A 17,756-nucleotide genomic window follows, 5' to 3' on the forward strand; every position below is an offset into this window, starting at 1 on the left:
TGTTTCGGTTTTATAATGTGTGGTGTTTGCCAAGAAATATTTGCTTGGGATTTGGGAATAAAACGAGATACAATCCGACAAGCCAATAAAAATATCGTTCTTTCGAAAAAAAATAAAAATATCTACTGTTTTATAAAGCCAATGTCAAATAATGTGGGCAAAAGAAAGGATCAAGACAAGTTTTTGCGCATAGCTCAGAAGTGTGTTCCTTTGCTGAGCTAATATCAAATATGAAAAGAAAATTTCCTAGTCGAGTTTTCGATGGTAGCTAAAGTATGCCCTCCTTTGCAAATAGGATAGAATGCGATGAAAAAGAGAAATAAAGCTCACGCATTTTCTGCGCCATAGATAAATTATGTGTTGCTTATATATATAGTCAATATCAAATAAAGGAATAAAAGGCTCCGACAAGTCTTTAGGCAGTATTTAAAACATGTGTTGTTTGCAAAAGTTATCAAATGCAGACATGTAGCCATAGCTAAAACATGCCTTGTTTTGCGACAAGCATGCTAAATTATGCATCATGAAATATGTCGTGAAATTCCTTCTCATTAATCTTATCTACGGTATCATGGTATATATATGTGTGTTGATTTTTTTTTCACACCCGTGTCTAAGCATGTTTTTTGTTAAGAGGAGAGATATGTGCGTTGAGTTGCGGTGGTGATATGCAAAGTGATTGCAGGATGCCTTGGGTTGCCTAAGAGGGTGAGGGCAGGCTCTTCGCCTTCACTCTTGGCTGCGTTTTTTCACCGGAGCCCAAAAACAGAAAGCCAGATCCCACAAAATCCAACAAAATCCACGTTGTTTTCTCTCGACGTTTGTCTTCTTCCATAGGAGCAAAACGGTGATGCTACTACTCCAGCACTCCTAGTCGTAGACCGCCACAATTATGCATTTTCCACTTCTATAAGACCACCACCAGCAGCCTTTATCCTTTGCCTCCACTTGATCCATCTCTCCACTCCCCTCCATCAAGAATTCCATTTCTTTTTCTTAAAAAAAAGAATTCCATTTCTTCCGTGGGATTTCCGCGATTTTTTCCTCGCTCGGTTTCTTGTGGGGGCCTGCGAGGCGGGGGAAGGCAAAGCAGCGCAGCAAAAGTTGCGATCTTTATCGGCTGGATTCCTCTCCCCCTTTCTCTCTCTCCTCGCCCTCCGCTTCCTTTGTGCTTCGTTGTTGAGACCCACTTGCCTTTCTTCTCTCTCATCCCCCCTTCCAACTCCTCCAGTCCTCCTGTTCCCTGGAAAGAAAAAAAAAGAGGAGATCTTTTGGTGCAAGATTCGATCAGCTGTTGCCGCCTTGCTGCACAGAGATTTGCTCCTTTCTTGGCCCGTTTGGCTTGGTGGTTTATTGGAGTGGCACGGCTTTCTTTTTCTTGGCTGTTGCAGTTCTTGATCCAGGCTCGGATTGCTGGGGTGGATGGTTGCCCTGAGGCCGAGATTGCTGCTCGTCGGGTGATTCCTTGGTCGCTTCTGGTGGCGGTGGCCTCGTTTGATCCGTTTCTTTGGGAGATTTTGGTTGATGTGTTGGGTTTCCTCGGAGCTCAGTTCCCCAATTCGCCATTTTGATGAGGAGTTCTTCCTACTGTGAGAGCAACTGCGCTCCTCCTCTGTGCTACCTGCCCTGCCTCCTCAAATCCAAAGACGATGCAGGGGGTGATCTGGAATCCGAGTCTCCGAGCCCGGCAGCTGTCGCTGAGGACAAGCCGCCCGTGGTCCAGAAGATTGAGGAAGCCGCGGCGGCGACCGGCGGCGGCGATGACGACGACGATGATGAGAAGGGCTGTAAGGAGGTGGCGGTGGCTTCCAAGAGCTGCTTGAAGAGGGCTGATTGTGTGGACAGCAGTAAAAATGTGGTAAAAGGCAATGTGAAGTGGAAGGATTTGTTGGGGAAAGATCTCACACAAGTCAAGGAATTCGAGCCAAGGTACGCGCTGTGTTCTTGCCATGTTACCTTTCTAGTACTAGTACTATCTAGTAAAAATTGTGGGTGAATTTGGTAATATTGTAGAGTCATATTTTGAGAATGTTTGCCTTGTGATGTGTGCTGTTCACCATTTTAAGTAGACGTCAATTCTGCTAGTGGGCATGTGGCATGCCCATGCCCCTGATCTCTAGAGGAATGTTCTGGTTTTAGGTCTCCGCAACGCGCATTTGCTTTAAGTCATGGTCACTTGCACTTGTGCTGACACTGGGAAAACACTATCTAATGGCCAGGTCAACTGTTTGTCTTACGCCTCAAGCCCCTTGGTAATGGCGGCCATCTTTTGCTGTTCCTAGGTGGTGGGTTAATTAGATAAGGTTGGGCCAAGTCATGCCTAGCAGTTCTACTATATTTGGCCTTGGTTGGAGTGGAGTGTGCATGTAGGGCTGTGGATGCATTGAGCTTGCTTCCAGGCTCCAGCTGGTCACCATCTGATCATTTATTAGAATGAGTTAGTTGTTGTGAAACACAATTTCTTGTCTCTGGATGAAGCTATAGACCAAATGGTCCATCCCCTTTCTGGTTAGATGGCTGCCCAAGAGACAAGAGTCCTAACTGGGATCTGCGTTTTGTTCAGTGCGACCCAACGGTTTGCTTCAGTGCATCATTCAATGCATCAAGGAAACTTATTGAAACAGTTTTGAGGCATTTTCACCATGCTTGCTACTTTGGTCAAGATAATCGGCTAGTTACATTGAGCTTGTCTTGTGATGGGCAGACTGATTTTTTTTTCCATCTTCGTATGTTCTTTTGAGACCAAAAGTATAGAAACCACAAATATACTCGTGCAGTTGACATGATGTTTGAAATAGGGGTCAAGTCCATCCTCTGTGAAATGTTTGGGGTGTGCTTCTCAAGTCATCAATAATATTTGGTGTGTTGAGCATGCTAGTTATTTTCAGAACTTGTTCATCAAATCGAATTTGCCACTTGCCATTGCCAGCAGTTCATGTTTCACATAGTATAAGCCGAAGCCCTATTTGTCTTTTTTTTTTGTTTCCATGTTAACATTAAAAATGGAGATTGCTCTGAAGTTCTGTCAATAAATTTTCTAAAAGCCAGGTGGCTGTTTACCTTGTAAAGTTGTAATAATCCTTCTACCTTGTACTAATCCTTTTCAGAAACAAATAAAATACTTACATACAGACCAATGAGTGTTTGAGTCAAGTCAGCACATATTTTTAAAGAAATAAAATCACATTCAGGGCAACTGAACTTTCATTTTCAGTGGGTCTCTTCACTACAGGTTGCTTCCCAGTTGCTATATAGGACCCTATCATGAATGGATAGGTTGAGTTTTGATTAGGTTCGTCGCAGTCCCATCGCTCATTTAAACCCAGTAATGGAGCTTTGGCACGGTAATACAGTATTACTAGCATCATTCACCGCGTTCGGCAGGCTGGAGCTGGAGGCTGGAGGTGGAGTGGTGTGAGAGAAAAACACTGTTGCCTGGCTGGTGGCTGGAGGCTGGAGCTGGAGTGGTGTGTGAGGGAATTACTGTAGGGCCGGAGCCCTACGCACCAGCCGAACACGGTGATGGGAATACACATTGGGATATAGTTTTGCATCCTTTTGTTAGTTTCCATCGTTTTCAGTTGTGTGTCCGTTTCATGCTTTTCCACACTACGGTTGGAGAAAATCTGGCTTTGACGCTTACACAACCCTTGACTGCTCAACCTCTCATTGTCAGAATTAAAAGATACATCAAATATCTAGCTTTGATGCTTACACAATCTTTTCTTCCACGCAGCGAATCCGGAGACTCGGACGACGACGAAGACGCCGGCGCCTGCACCTGTGTCATCCAATGAGCCCGGGGGGGTCTCCACTGTAAATTCTGTGAAGAAAAAGAAAAACAAAAACAGAAGAGAATTGCCTGAGTCAGCCATTAGTCATTGTGAGTAGAGGGTAGAGAGCAGCAGGTCCATTGTTGTGTGTGGGTATGTGGATGGCAACGGCGCCATGGCTTGTGTTGTCTTTCGTCAGCAGCTTCAACAGTAAAATGTTGTTACAAATGCATAGCTTTAGAAGGTTTCCGCCAAATGTGTCATTCTTCTGTCTGAACTTTGTCATGCTTGCTGTGGCTGAGACATTCTCGTTTTCGTTTCTTTCTGGGTTAATTCCCCCTTTCTTTGAGGGAAGCTGAGCGCATCTAGTGGGCCAGTACATCTGTGGGTAATGCCCCAGGCTGGCCTTGACCTGATCCGTTCTGGCTGGACTGGTCAGTGGGGTCAAATCGTTTTTTGTCTTCATTTTTATGCTTTATTTATTTATTTATTTATTTATTCGCAGTAGCACTATGGTCGTTCAAATACATCTGGCTGGTTGCTGCCGAACAAAGTGATTATGGTTCACTACCTCGCAAAAAAAACATTATGGTCCCTGGTGGGCCCGTGCGATGCTCAACTGATCAGCGGAGTGACGAGGAAGAGCGTCTGTGTGCATGGGCCCACTGATCAGTGAGAGAGACGCAGGGCTTAGGCTCAGATCAGCTCACAGTGCCAGCCGGCCAGGGCCAGCCCGTCCAGCCCAATTCTCTCTTGAGTGCGTGGGCCCACTATGGCAGAGAGACAAGCACCAGGCTGCGTTGCGCGCTGCACCCAAATCTCGCTTCCAACTTCTCCGGCCCGTCGTGCTCTCTCTGCAGTCTCCTCCTTCCCCCACCACCACCGGAGACCGCGCCGCGGCCCGCGGGGCTCAGGTAGCTCGGGATGGCCTCCGGAGCCTCGGCTGGGCGCGACCCGTACGACGAGGAGGCCGCCGCACGCCGGCCCCTCGAGTTCGACGGCCGTGACGCCGCCTTGTCCTCCGACCACCGGCCTGGTGAGCTCAACGTTCTCTCTCCAGTGAGGGCGTAGGCGCGTAGCCGTCCGGTTTCCGGGGATCTGGTGCGGGGTCGCGGTTCCGGGGCCCGGGATTGGGGGAATTTCAGCGTGTCGTCGGATTTCGTGTGGCGGAACAGCTGAATTTCGGGTTCGGAGATGGAGGCGGAGGGCGTGCTCGGCTGGGGTAGCGTGTTCTGACCTCGAGCTGCTAGGGTTGTGCTTCGGTGAATCTGTGGTCGTCGGTTGGCGCAATGCAGCTGCAGTTTGGTAATTAGAGCTGGGTCTGGGCGAGCCGATGCATCATCATTACTACATAACATGGCCTAATAGTGTGCAACAAGGTGCATATAGAAGATGTGCTGGGGGTGGAAGGTGAAGACTAGCTCGCGGCTGATGTGCTGCGCCGTAGAATCTAGGTAGCTAAGATGCTTGTTCTAGGATGTTTCCATTAGCCATAAGCTCATAATGCACTGCTTAAATGGTTGGCAATACGTGTTTCGTTTACCTCCGCGTCAGGATCATCTTAAATGCTTATTCATGTCGTGTGATCTTTTGTAGGGAATGTCATGCCGAGATATCAAGTGGGCTCCACGAAGGGTGATACAAGTAGTAGGTACGCTGAGGGGTCACGTTTACAAAGTACCGATGACGTGCGCAAGAGCAAGCCCGGTTCGAGATACTATACAGCGTTTGGGGTGGATCTGTCCCCCGATAATATGGCAGTTGCCATTGTATATTTCGTGCAAGGGGTGTTAGGTCTCGCACGACTTGCTGTGAGCTTTTACTTGAAAGATGATCTTCATCTCGATCCAGCTGAGGCATGCGTTGCTCATTCCTTTTCCCAATCCTCCATATACCTTCTTATGTTCTTCGTATCTAGTAGACTTCAGAGTTCATCTCTTATTCCACGATGTGCTATTAATTAATAGGTATTGCTAAGTGACTAAGATAGTTTCTTTTATACAGACTGCAGTTGTATCTGGCTTCTCATCGTTGCCATGGTTGGTCAAGCCCCTCTATGGCTTTATCAGGTCTGAAGAAACCTCCCACATTGATTTCTTTCATATGTATGTGTGAACTTGATTTTGAATCCACTGCCCTTGCCTTTCAGTGATTCCATTCCACTCTTTGGATATCGAAGAAGGTCATACCTTTTTCTGTCAGGGCTACTTGGAGCATTTTCATGGAGTTTGATGGCCACAGTAGTGAGCAGTAAATATAGTGCAGCATTCTCTATTCTTCTTGGGTCACTTTCTGTTGCCTTCTCAGATGTTGTAAGTGCAGAGTGCAACCCAAATATCCTACTCTCAACTTCAACTTATCTTCGCCTGTCCTTTATACTATTTATCAGTAATATTAAGTCATCTATATTTCATTTATTTCAGTCTTAGCATTCACTGAAACGACAATATGCACCAGTTGTTTCATGTTTCCTTTTCAATAGTCATATTCCATGTTAGTGATTTCTTAACTTGGTATGCCACCAAATGTACTTTATGAATGTGAGAAATTGGTTTCTTTCTGTGTTGGGCTCTGTATTCTATCATGTACAGTCCAAGTGGAACTGTGATTCTTATAAAAATAAAAGGTGGAACTGTGTTCATTGTTACTTAAGTTTCATAGAGAAGAGGGCATGGTGCTTATTTGCACTGAGTTATCTCACAACTCAATTGAACTTATAACAGATTAATAAAGGCATGAGAACATCTTTAACAAGTGGTCTGGTATTAAAAAAATTTGGACAAAAATGCATTCGTTTGCACACGAGGGCACATTGAGAGTACCTATAATGGAACGAATACCCCTCAAACAAGCTTTGAGTCACCTTTGTTGCACTGATTCATGTAAATATTTTATGTAAAGAAAAAAATTCTTTGTTGTGTTTTCCAGCATGTTTCATTTAAATCCCTACGATACTGAATACACCAAGTAGATAAAAGTTTAGGAATCGATTACCAACTAGATAAACAGTGTTTTCTTCTCTTGATTCAATTTTTTATGCAGACCTTATCTTATTTATGATGCAGCTTGCAATGCATCCTTCTAGCTGTTGACACAATCCAATCATATATTCTATAAAGTTTAGGCGTGGTGGCATGGGGGCATCCAAGTAAATCAATGTTCAGCACAGCCAAGGAAAAAATTATCACTATAATCAGAAGTCAAACTATAAATAAGATACAAGCTCACATTTGATACTGTACCAAAATTTTCCTTGGATTGTTACAAGGTTGAAGCACATTGACCTTTTGGAACTAGCTTGGATTGTTTGTTTTATTTAATTTAATATTCTTGCAACAGTTGTACACATATTTCCATTTCTGGGCTTTTATTCTAGCTAACTTTCTAGTTTGCTTGTAATGCACTTTTCTGGCAAGTGGCAACCTAACCACTGCTCTTTTCCTTCAAGATAATGTTGGATAATCCCAACATAATTACATCTCCGTTGAAGTTTCACACTGTAAGGCTAACCATTTGAACTTAATTTTACAGTGCTATTCAAACTAATCAATTCATTGTGGGCCTGTCTAGCCCTAAAATTGGATGCATCTGGACAAATGTGCCAGTGTGATTAAACTTTCATTTAATTTTAGTTTTTTTTGCATAAAAAGTATCATCATATCATTTTCATTGCACGCTGGGACTGGGGAACAAGAAGTTTTGCAAGCATATTTCTTCAGGGTTTGTCTCATAGCACACGTGGAAACACTGTAGGTAGTTGATTCTATGGTTGTGGAGAGAGCCCGTGGAGAATCACAGAGTACATCTGGATCTCTCCAGTCGCTCTGTTGGGGATCTTCTGCCTTTGGAGGAATTGTGAGTGCCTACTTTAGCGGTTCATTTGTGGATACTTATGGAGTAAGGTTTGTTCGATTGTACCGCTTAAGCTGAGTCACACCTTATTATTTTCTAGTTCAGTTTACTGATAAAAGTATTCCTGTAAATGCAGATTTGTCTTTGGTGTTACAGCGTTTTTACCCCTGATGACATCTGCTGTTGCAGTTCTTGTAAATGAACATCGCATACCTCCTGGAGAATGTACTATCTTACTCTCTGGTTCAGGATTTGTTGAGAGCTCTAAGCAGCATGTCAGGCAGCTTTGGACTTCAGTCAAACAACCTAACATTTTCTTGCCGACCTTGTTTATATTCCTTTGGCAAGCAACACCACAGTCAGATTCTGCTATGTTTTTCTTCATGTATGTATGAAAAAACCTTCTATGGTATTCAGTTACTTTTTGACTGTTGCATTGGAGTTAGTTACTAGTAATCCAATAACTATAGCATTCATGGAGTGGAAGAAAGGTTTTAGTTCATGCAGATTGTTCGATGCTTCCTCTAGCTTTTCTTTACATGGAGCGAATTCACTACTCTGGGTTGTAACACTGTACACAAAAGCAAAGAAATATTATCTAGATTCACAAAATACAAAGACAAAGTATTGATTTTTGCCATTTTGGTTCATTTGGATCACTATTTTGTACATGCCAATAAAGTGTTCCTTTCATTATGTGCTGTCCTGTCTTCACTAGTTGTGTATTGCAGTTTGAACTTGAAGATATCTACCAAAGTACCAATATGATCTAAAACCTTTTTTTACTGATTATGATCTCAAATCTCTAATGTTTTTTCTATATTAAATAATTAAGCAAGTATCTCAGAGCATACATAGTTATATACTTATATCTGATCCAATGAGTATGAAATTTTTACTACTGTTCAAGCATACAATAGTTAGGCCACCATAAAAATTTCACCGCAATCGGACCATGGAAATTGCAGTTACGAATTATTCCAATTAATTATAGAAAATAATAGATCAAAATCTACAGAAAAAAATTTGTACTAAAGCATACCATATTATATGTTCACTGTGTAGTTCTGCTCATGTGGAGTCCAACATAATTAGACTTTCTATTTTACGATTTTTCTATGAATTACTATGATTTTTCAAAGATTCAACCAAAATAACATGTGGAGTCCAACATAATTAGACTTTCTATTTTATGATTTTTCTATGAATCACTATGATTTTTCAAAGATTCAATCAAAATAAATAAAAAAAGAAAAATACAAAACCACCGTCCGAAACCGCTTGGGGGGGGGGGGGGGTTACTTGTCCGGTTTTGGAAAGGTTGGGGGGTTATTTGTCCGGTTTTATAGGTTGGGGGGTTAAGTAGTCCACTGCTGATAGGTGGGGGGTTATGTAGACTTCTGCCTCAGATCATTGGTTCTTGTGGTTTGCATTTTAATGACCTGTAACCTATTACCTATGCCATGTTTCATTATGAGTTACTGGCCTAAGGTAAGCATGCAGTGGGCTTTTTTTTCCGGATTTATACCTTTTCCTTGTTTTTTTTCCCTTTATACCCTATATAAACACTTTAGCCACATATTTAAGGATGGACTATTGTTGCATCCCTGCTTTTCATTCTTCTTTGGATCCTCATTTCTGTGTACCTGTGGTCTTTTACCAGTTTGGGTTTTCCATGCTAAATTTCTCGTCTGATTGATCATATTCTTTATTCACTTTTCAATTTTATAATGAATAGACGTGATTAACTGGTTTTATCCTTGTGGTTGTTAAAATGATCTCCATGTGATTTTTAAAATGATCAAATTTTTATGTCCTCCCATAATTTATTTCAGCACAAATAAGCTTGGATTCACTCCAGAGTTTCTAGGCCGTGTGAAGCTTGTTACCTCTATCGCATCCCTGCTTGGTGTTGGGTTGTACAACTACTTTCTGAAGGAAATTTCTCTAAGAAAAATCTTTCTAGTGACGACCGTCATAGGGTCAGCTCTTGGGATGACGCAGGTGCCCTTTTGTGCTATTTATTTGATTGCAGCTGGAGTTGTTTTCCATCCTTTAAATATACTGCACTGTATATGTTTAGGTGCTTCTCGTGACTGGGCTTAATCGGCAGTTTGGTATCAGTGATGAGTGGTTCTCTATTGGCGATTCATTAATCATCACTGTCCTTGGTCAGGTATGTAACATTACTGCAATGCTTAGTAATAGTAAACTAGTTACATAATTAAGGTAATAAGGTGCATGGAAAATATATGTTCATCACATATAAACATTCAGCCGATCATGTACCTTTTCTTTCATGACATAGTGACACTGCAACCTAGTATTTTTATATGCCCAACTGCCCGTAACTGAGGCTGACTGACAAGTCCTGAATCAGCAGATCTGGCTTGTGAGCATTGGTATTCTTAGGGATACGCTGACCTCTTTTGAGGAGAGTGTTGTCAACATCTCATGTGTACAATCAGGACATCATTTATGTGATGTTCACATCTAGCTTAGACTTGTGCTTTGAGACTCCTGCCTTCAATTGCTTCCTTGAATGCAAGCTTATGTTGCCTAACTTTTTTGTAGGCTTCATTTATGCCGGTCTTGGTTTTAGCTGCAAAATTGTGCCCTCCAGGAATGGAGGCCACTTTATTTGCAACTTTGATGTCCATTTCTAATGCTGGGAGTGTTACTGGCGGTCTGGTTGGTGCTGGTCTAACTCGGGTTTTTGGAGTCACAAGGGAGTCCTTTGGAAATCTACCTCTCTTGATTGTCGTCTGCAATCTTAGTTCGCTGCTTCCCTTGCCTCTTTTAGGTCTCCTGCCTGAGGAATCAGGTGGCACAGATAATGGAGAAATGAAACACAACTGACTTACTGATAGTTTTGTCTCCATGTGTTCCGGATCTCAAGTATGGCGCACCACTGTGTCCAGCTCCAACTCGGATATGGCCCATTAAGTTGGAGTTCAGAAAGCCAGTATCGAAATATGAAAGTGACGTCGGATATAATTTCAGTCAGTCGCCGCTTTCCTCGGTCAGGTTAATCTACTGTGACTGTTTACCTGTGTGATGGAAGTGATTTATGAATGTCCGAAAATGATCTCTGGTACTACAACACACAGGTACTTGACACTTTTTTATAGTTTCTAAGTTTACCTTGTATACTAAGACAAGGTAAGTTTTCTTTTTCTCAACACTCTTTGTCAGTTAATGCAACCCCATGAAAATAAGTCTAGGGATTGAAGATTAGTAGTGGATTCCCTTACAGAGCTGAATGTATTGTGCCAACAAAAAGGGGGTATTTATACTTTATTTGAATCCTGAAGTATGGGCATGTAAGGACTAAAGAATAAATACTTGCACACAGTTCAATGTGTGATACAGTATCGGGTTCAACTTACATCAGTAGGCCTAAACAAAGCGGAATCGCAGGCAGAGGTGCATACAGAAAGGTACAGGCACAACAGAAATGCAAATCCTTCATCCTTAACTCACTGGAATTTTCAGTGCCAATAGACAGTATGGGTACCAATGATATCAAATAATCGATGGTATTGTATAATCATCGACCTTCCCTTTGCTGACTATTTCGATGTTCAGTAACTGGGTATCTCTGTAATCAGTGCAAAGCAAAAGACAATCTGGAGAGAGAGAGAAATCATGGATCCTATGTACTTGTACTTTCATTTCTTCCTTTTGACTCGTCGGGTGTGCTCCTACTCCATTTGATTTGTATATCCAGTGAGTTAGGGTGAATTAAGTTATATCATGAGTACATGTCATTGGTATTTCACTTCAGAAAACTGCAACTGTTGTTGACTGTATATTGTTGAATTTTACTACGAATCAGTTCAAAATTTAAAATCAATAGAAATACGAGATCTATTTTATACTGTTCCTTACATGTTAAAGGAGAGCATCATAAATGACCGTATACTCTGAATATTCTGCCTGGGTTGCTCTCGGAGTCCTTGAGACGTCAGAATGTTAACAATGCTTCTTGGTTACAGTAAACGTCATCTCCTAGAGCAGTGCATTCGGGTTTCAGTCAACATCATCTCCACATCATGTTCTGGCATCAGTGCATCACATCAGTTTATCTCGTGTGTTTTATATTCACAATTGGGTCCATGTAGGCTTATGCATCGTGTCAGCATTCCAGCGTACGTACCCATAGTTTAAGTGCTTGTCTACTCAGCATGGTTGGATTATTCTGCCACATGAAGGATCCCGACTGACCTCTACTTCTACTTCCATTGCAAGTGTGGGGTCAACTGTGACCTGCATCATCGTTTCTCTCTTCTGCTTCTGACAAAAAAGGCTGGAGCTTATATTCCGATCCGAATTCTGGCATCAGATCCGGCCTATCTGTCCATCCCTGTTTATTTGTGTTTCCCTTTTTTTTTTGCGAAACATTTTTTCCTAGGCCATCACTGTTCACCAGCATCTTGAGATGCCTCAAGATGATTGTAGAGGTGGAAACTCTCAGCATGGACGAAACTACTAATTTGAGTACAAATGGTAGTGGTACAGGTGGTACTTGCTTGTATAGTTGTATGGATGCCTCATGCCTGCCGCCATGCAAGTCCTGACAGTGACAAGTGGCGAGTCAATCTGTTCCATTCAGTTGCTATGCATTTCTTATAATTTCTGGATATGATTGTTATTGCTCCGTTCCGAATGAAAGGATTTCAAGCCATGTGTTCACAAATCTTGACAAGTAGTCATTCACTTGCGATTTGGGTTAAGTAATAGGTTTTGAGCAATGGCATTCACTCGAGATGTTTTTTTCCTCTTTTGCAATGACAATGGATAATTGATATATGCAAAAAAAGAAAGAAAGAAAGAAAAAAGAAAACATGGTGGCTAGCACTGGTCATTGGTGGGCCTGTCTCTGGCATGCGGGCTCCACTTGTGGTGGCTAGTCCTGACAGTGACAGGTGGCGAGTCAAGCTGGTCCATTGCTGATATGCATTTCTTAAAACTTCTGGATATGATTGGTAGTATTCTGTTCCATGGCAAAGGATTTCAACCCATGTGCTTACAAGTTTTGACAAGGGGTCATTCACTTGCGACTTGGGTTAGTTAAGTAATTGGTTTTGAACAATGGCAATCAGACGAAATGGTTTCCCCTCTCTTGCAATGCACACTGGATAATTATTAATTTATACTATAAAGATCCATGATAATTGAAACATTTCCCACCAAAGCTAGCCCCATACCCACCTTATATACCCCTACTTTGAGGTCCACATGTAAAGTCCAAAAGTTTGACAGGAAACCAGGCATACTGAAAATGGTGCCTCCGCCAGTGAAAATGTATGATCACATATGGGCATTTTGTAATGGCCTATATACCGGGCAATAGGCATGATCACATTCCTATATTTATGTTTCCATATGTTAGTGCTCTAATGCAGCACAGCCATATCTATGATACCAAAGAGAATTGCACCATTCTCTTTCTTCTAAATTTCACAACCAAGGTTATTCATTTATGATCTCAATATGCTAGGAATGCTTGGCTTCAGCTTGGTGCTATGTCTAAACAAGAAGTTGTTCTGGAGTACATCACAATTCTTCATGAACTACTCCCTAAATGGGCTGAGAAGTAGTATTTTGGAGACATTTCATTTTCTTATATTCCATTTATGTAGAGATTTGGAATAGAGAAGAAATATGTTAGTAGTAAGTGAACTGGGCTCAAGAGGTGACCATTGATATGCACTTTTTCTTTCCCCTTTACGCTAATTTAGTATTAAGCTAAATATAGATATTTAGAGTACAATTGCCAGAACTCCTAGCTACTTTTATGACCAGATTACAATTGCCTGTGTGACAACTCCACATGCTTTTGGCATTTCAGAAACACAAGAACACAAAGTCATTAATGATCTAGAGTACAATGTTACTATTCTGAGATCATCTGAACCAAATATAGAGTCGGCCATCACGCAGAGGAGACGTATCTGATGCTAACGTACTGGATCCCTGACGAGCCCTTCTTGCTCCCGGCGAATGCCTCTCACCAGGTTGGAGTCGGGGGCTTCGTGATCAACGACCAAATGGAGGTGAGACTCTCATCATGCGCCAGTGCATTTTCCATCGATGAGTGAGTGACAGTGGAAGGTTCAGTACAAGTCTGTGATGTGTTTGCACTTTGTATGTGATTCTGACGGCATTTTATTTCCTTGAGCACTCGTCAAGGTTCTTGTGGTGCATGAGAAGTATTCTGCTTCAACGTCGCTTGGTATGATATGAGCTCTAATTGCGATGTCCGTTATTGAAGAACGTTTGGTTGCTTTGTGGCAGTCGGAGGACATTTTTACAGGAGCTGTGAAAGAGGTCGAGGAGACTGGAGTAAGAAATGGATTGTCCTGTTAATGTTAGACTAAAAGATTGTTCTGATATTTGTTCTTCAGTTAACCGGCTTGCATTTTTTATGGGATTAATCATGATTATGGTTCCCTCAATGCATTTGCAGATTGACACTGAGTTTATGGAACTGATTGCTTTCAGGTAATGGTTCTACTCAAGTACTCATGCTCTTGCACTTGCACTGCTCAGGTGGGATGTGCACCTGCTCATTATCTGTATGCATGATGTAGTCTGCTACATCACTTTTATGCTTATTATTATCTGAACTTTTTACATCAATGGTTCTGTTAGAGAATCTGAACTTTTTATATCAATGGTTCTGTTAGAGAACTAACATGATAACTGAATGGCATTTATAGATGAGCTGTTATTAGTATCTGTTTTTTAGCACATAAACAGCTACACCAAGCCTATCTGAAAAAAAAAGAGCTATTAAAACTACCAAATTTTTTTGTTATAGGAACATGTTTCTAGCCTATCTGAAAAAAAAGAGCTGTTAAAACTACCAAAAAAAGAGCTGTTAACACTACCAAAATTTTTGAAAGTTTGAATCTTTTCAGAAGTGTATGTAATCACTCTGTTCGCTGGACTGGAGCTGGAGCTGGTGGCTGGAGTGGTATGAGAGAAAAATACTATTGGCTAAGGCTGGACGAAAAACTCGTGGCTCGGTACCTCGCTTGACTCGGCTCGTTAGTGGCTCGGCTCGACTCGACTCGTTAGAAAATATTAGCGAGCTGAGCTAAGTATTTAGCTCGGCTCATTAACGAGCCAGCTCGAGCTGGCTCGCGAGCTGCTCGCGAGCCCAAACGAGCTCTGGCTCTCTATGGCTCTCTCTCTCGGTCTAGCTCTCTCTCAATCTCTCTCTCAGTCTCTCAACCCCCAGTCTCCGTCCCGTGATGCCCCTGGCCCCGCCCCCGGCCGCTGCACAGCCACCCATCGCCCGCCTCCCCAGTCCCCACCCTCCCCTCCAGCTCTGCACAGGCGCACGGCGCCGCTCGCACCCGACCAGCTGTGGCCCGTGGTCCCACTCCGACCCTCCTCGCCTCTGCGCTCCCTGGCCGGCGGCCAGCCCGGCGGCCAGCCAGGCGGGCAGGCAGCCTAGCGCCGCGCACACGGAGCGCCGCACCGCGGCCACTGCCCCCCGGCTCGGCACCGCGGCCAGCGGCCCCGCCCCAACCCTCGTCGCCTCCGGCGCTCCCCAGCGGGCCAGCGCTGCACCGCGGCCAGCGCCCCCAGGCACGGCACCACGGCTGGCGGCCCCGCCTCGACCTTCCTCGCCTCCAGCGCTCCCCGGCCGGCCAGCCAGGAGGGCAGGCGGCTGCCTCCGGCCGAGCACTGCGCGCCTCGCCCCCAAGCTCCGCATCGTGGCCGGCGGCCCAGCGCGCCGCTCCTGCACCCAAGCCCGTGTGCCGCTCCCGTCCCCGAGCTAGCTCACGAGCTAAACGAGCCGGCTCGAGCTGGCAAACGAGCCGAGCCAAGCCAAGGTTTTAGCTCGCTCTGTTATCGAGCCGAGCCGAGCTGGCTCATTATGATAACGAGCCAGCTCGAGCTGAGCCGAGCCGAGCCAAGCCAGCTCGATATCCAGCCTTACTATTGGCTGGCTGGTGGCTGGAAGCTAATGCTGGAGCGGTGTGAGAGAAAAATACTATTGGGCTGGAGACTACTGGAGCTGCCGAACAGAGTGAATTTGTTCACCTCATAGTGTCTCTGCTCTTTAAAATACTGACTAACATTATTACTGTTTTTGCTCTTTAGATACTTTAAATATAACAGAACTAAGGTCCCCATGTTAGGGCAACAATGTGCCACCTAGCTGATTTGCGGGCTATAAGAAACAAATGTGAGAGTGAACTCATCAGATTACTATAGCATTTGAAAAAAAAAATCGCTCCAATCCACTATAATGCCGATTGCCAAGTGGGGGTATTTGACGTGTATGCTTGCTTGTGTTTTTGAAAATTCTGAACAAGATGGATGTCATAACACTAGCTGCCCATAATTGCAATTATTTATTTACTCATACATTATTAATTCATTTCAGAGGGATGTTGCAGGGAAAACATAAGCGCATTATGGAAAAAGAAAAGGACTATCGTACAAGGACAAAGTGGCTTATCTCAATAGTTGTGCCCAGTGTTATGTTTTTGTTATTGAAAACAAGTTTCCTATATGTGATGATAAATTATTGTCTACTAAACAAAACTATTTTTTAATACTTTTTAAAAATACATTATTGATTGCGATTCTTTTTCTGGTTCATTTGCAGCTCTCTGAGTGGATAAAAACAAGCTCCTCAGAATTGGAAAATGTGAGCAAGACCATGACACCTGTTAGATTCGTTAGCATTCTTGTAAAATAACGATGCATGCCTATTTGTACATTCACACATTGCACATTTTTCTCCTATTTTGATTGTTCTAAAATCCATCCTTTTCATTTCCTTTTCCTTCCAGTGGTACCATCCAGATCGATGATGGACTATATAACATGCTGCGCCCTTGGTGTTCGGCGAAGCAAAACAGATGGCAGGCTGGGCAATGTCAATGGCACAAAGCTCAAATGGCCCCTGACACTCAATTTAGTCACACATGAAGCTGCCATATCAGTCTTTTTGTGTGTTGAGCTCTGCATTCCGGTACTTCAAAAAAGGACCTGTAATTTGTTCCACATGATGCTATTCTTCGTCTAGATTGCTCTACATAGAGAACAATGGAACTAGATACTTATTCTGTAAAGATTTTTTATTGTTATTGCCTGTCTGTTAATATATGCGTGTCGCACGTGCACTCTACTAGTATGAAAAAAAATAAAACATGGTAACTAGCACGGGTCACTGGTGGGCCTGTCTCTAGCATGCGGGCCCCACGTTGTGGTGGGACCCGCCACTTGGTCGTGCGTGACGTGTACGGCCCTGCGTGGACGAGATTCGGAGATTGTGCCGAACGGGGCACACGTCACATCGTAACGGGTGCGCTTTCTTATCCTACGAGTCTATCCCCTCTAGGCTGTGTTTAGTTTCTCCTAACTTTTCAAACTTTCTGTCACATTGAAATTATATCGAAATATTAAATATAGCAAATGATATATGCATGGAACACTAAATGTGGGTAAATAAAACAACTTATTGTACAGTTTGGATGTATGTTGCGAAATGAATCTTTTGAGTCTAGTTAGTCTATGGTAGGACAATATTTATCACATATAAACGAAAAGCGCTACAGTGCTTTTCAGCTTCACTTTTCGCATCTAAACACAGCCTAGGCATCACCACACCTTCCATTGTTTCTTCTGTTCTCCTTTTTTTTCCCTCTCCCATTCAGTCATTCTCTCTTTCATCTCGCGCAATCTTTTTCACGTTTCTAACTCGACGAGATTTGAGGTCAGGCTTTTAGAATATCTCTTGGCTGGAAATAAATATTAATGTTCACATGAAGAAAAATGTTTTTGTCCAACTTTGACGTCATCTGCGATGGTGCTGAAAAAAAAACCAACATGTAAACTTCAATCTCTGTTGGTCTAAATGGCCATCTTGCCAGTTTTTAACACGATCAACGGCCATGCATCTCGTTTTAAACAGCTGTTTAGTACAACAAGATGGTGGTTTTGAGTGATAATAGGTAAAGAATAGCTGTTTTTTTTTGTGCATAGGTAAAGAATAGCTGTTTAGTATCTAGATAAACACTAGATCCGATACCCTGATCAAGGTAGGTGAACCCTACAAACTTACTAAGACTCCAACTCTCAAAAGCTTACTCCATCCATATA

General features: G+C 43.0%; 3 protein-coding genes and 1 long non-coding RNA gene across 4 annotated transcripts; all 4 read left to right on the top strand.

The window, feature by feature from the left end:
- Positions 1–931: 931 nt before the first annotated feature.
- LOC120663341 lies at positions 932–4,094 on the top strand. The gene is made up of 2 exons (XM_039942147.1): positions 932–1,929; positions 3,737–4,094. The coding sequence occupies exons 1-2, from the start codon at positions 1,571–1,573 to the stop codon at positions 3,795–3,797; spliced, it is 420 nt and encodes a 139-aa protein (XP_039798081.1). The 5' UTR covers positions 932–1,570; the 3' UTR covers positions 3,798–4,094.
- Positions 4,095–4,550: 456 nt separating this feature from the next.
- On the top strand, positions 4,551–11,503 carry LOC120663276 (folate-biopterin transporter 1, chloroplastic-like). Its single transcript, XM_039942117.1, has 9 exons — positions 4,551–4,809; positions 5,370–5,629; positions 5,778–5,842; positions 5,923–6,085; positions 7,527–7,675; positions 7,762–8,010; positions 9,461–9,629; positions 9,709–9,801; positions 10,200–11,503. Exons 1-9 carry the CDS (start codon positions 4,698–4,700, stop codon positions 10,482–10,484), a joined length of 1,545 nt encoding a protein of 514 aa, XP_039798051.1. The 5' UTR covers positions 4,551–4,697; the 3' UTR covers positions 10,485–11,503.
- A 3,384-nt stretch (positions 11,504–14,887) lies between these two features.
- On the top strand, positions 14,888–15,421 carry LOC120694991 (translation initiation factor IF-2-like). Its single transcript, XM_039978323.1, has one exon. The coding sequence runs from the start codon at positions 14,888–14,890 to the stop codon at positions 15,419–15,421; it is 534 nt and encodes a 177-aa protein (XP_039834257.1).
- Positions 15,422–15,724: 303 nt separating this feature from the next.
- On the top strand, positions 15,725–16,756 carry LOC120663348. The gene is made up of 2 exons (XR_005670484.1): positions 15,725–16,299; positions 16,445–16,756. It is a non-coding gene; the product is annotated as an uncharacterized LOC120663348 (long non-coding RNA).
- The last annotated feature ends 1,000 nt before the right edge of the window (positions 16,757–17,756 follow it).

Source organism: Panicum virgatum, chromosome 2K (genome assembly GCF_016808335.1).
Source record: "Panicum virgatum strain AP13 chromosome 2K, P.virgatum_v5, whole genome shotgun sequence".
NCBI classification, from domain to species: Eukaryota; Viridiplantae; Streptophyta; class Magnoliopsida; order Poales; family Poaceae; genus Panicum; species Panicum virgatum.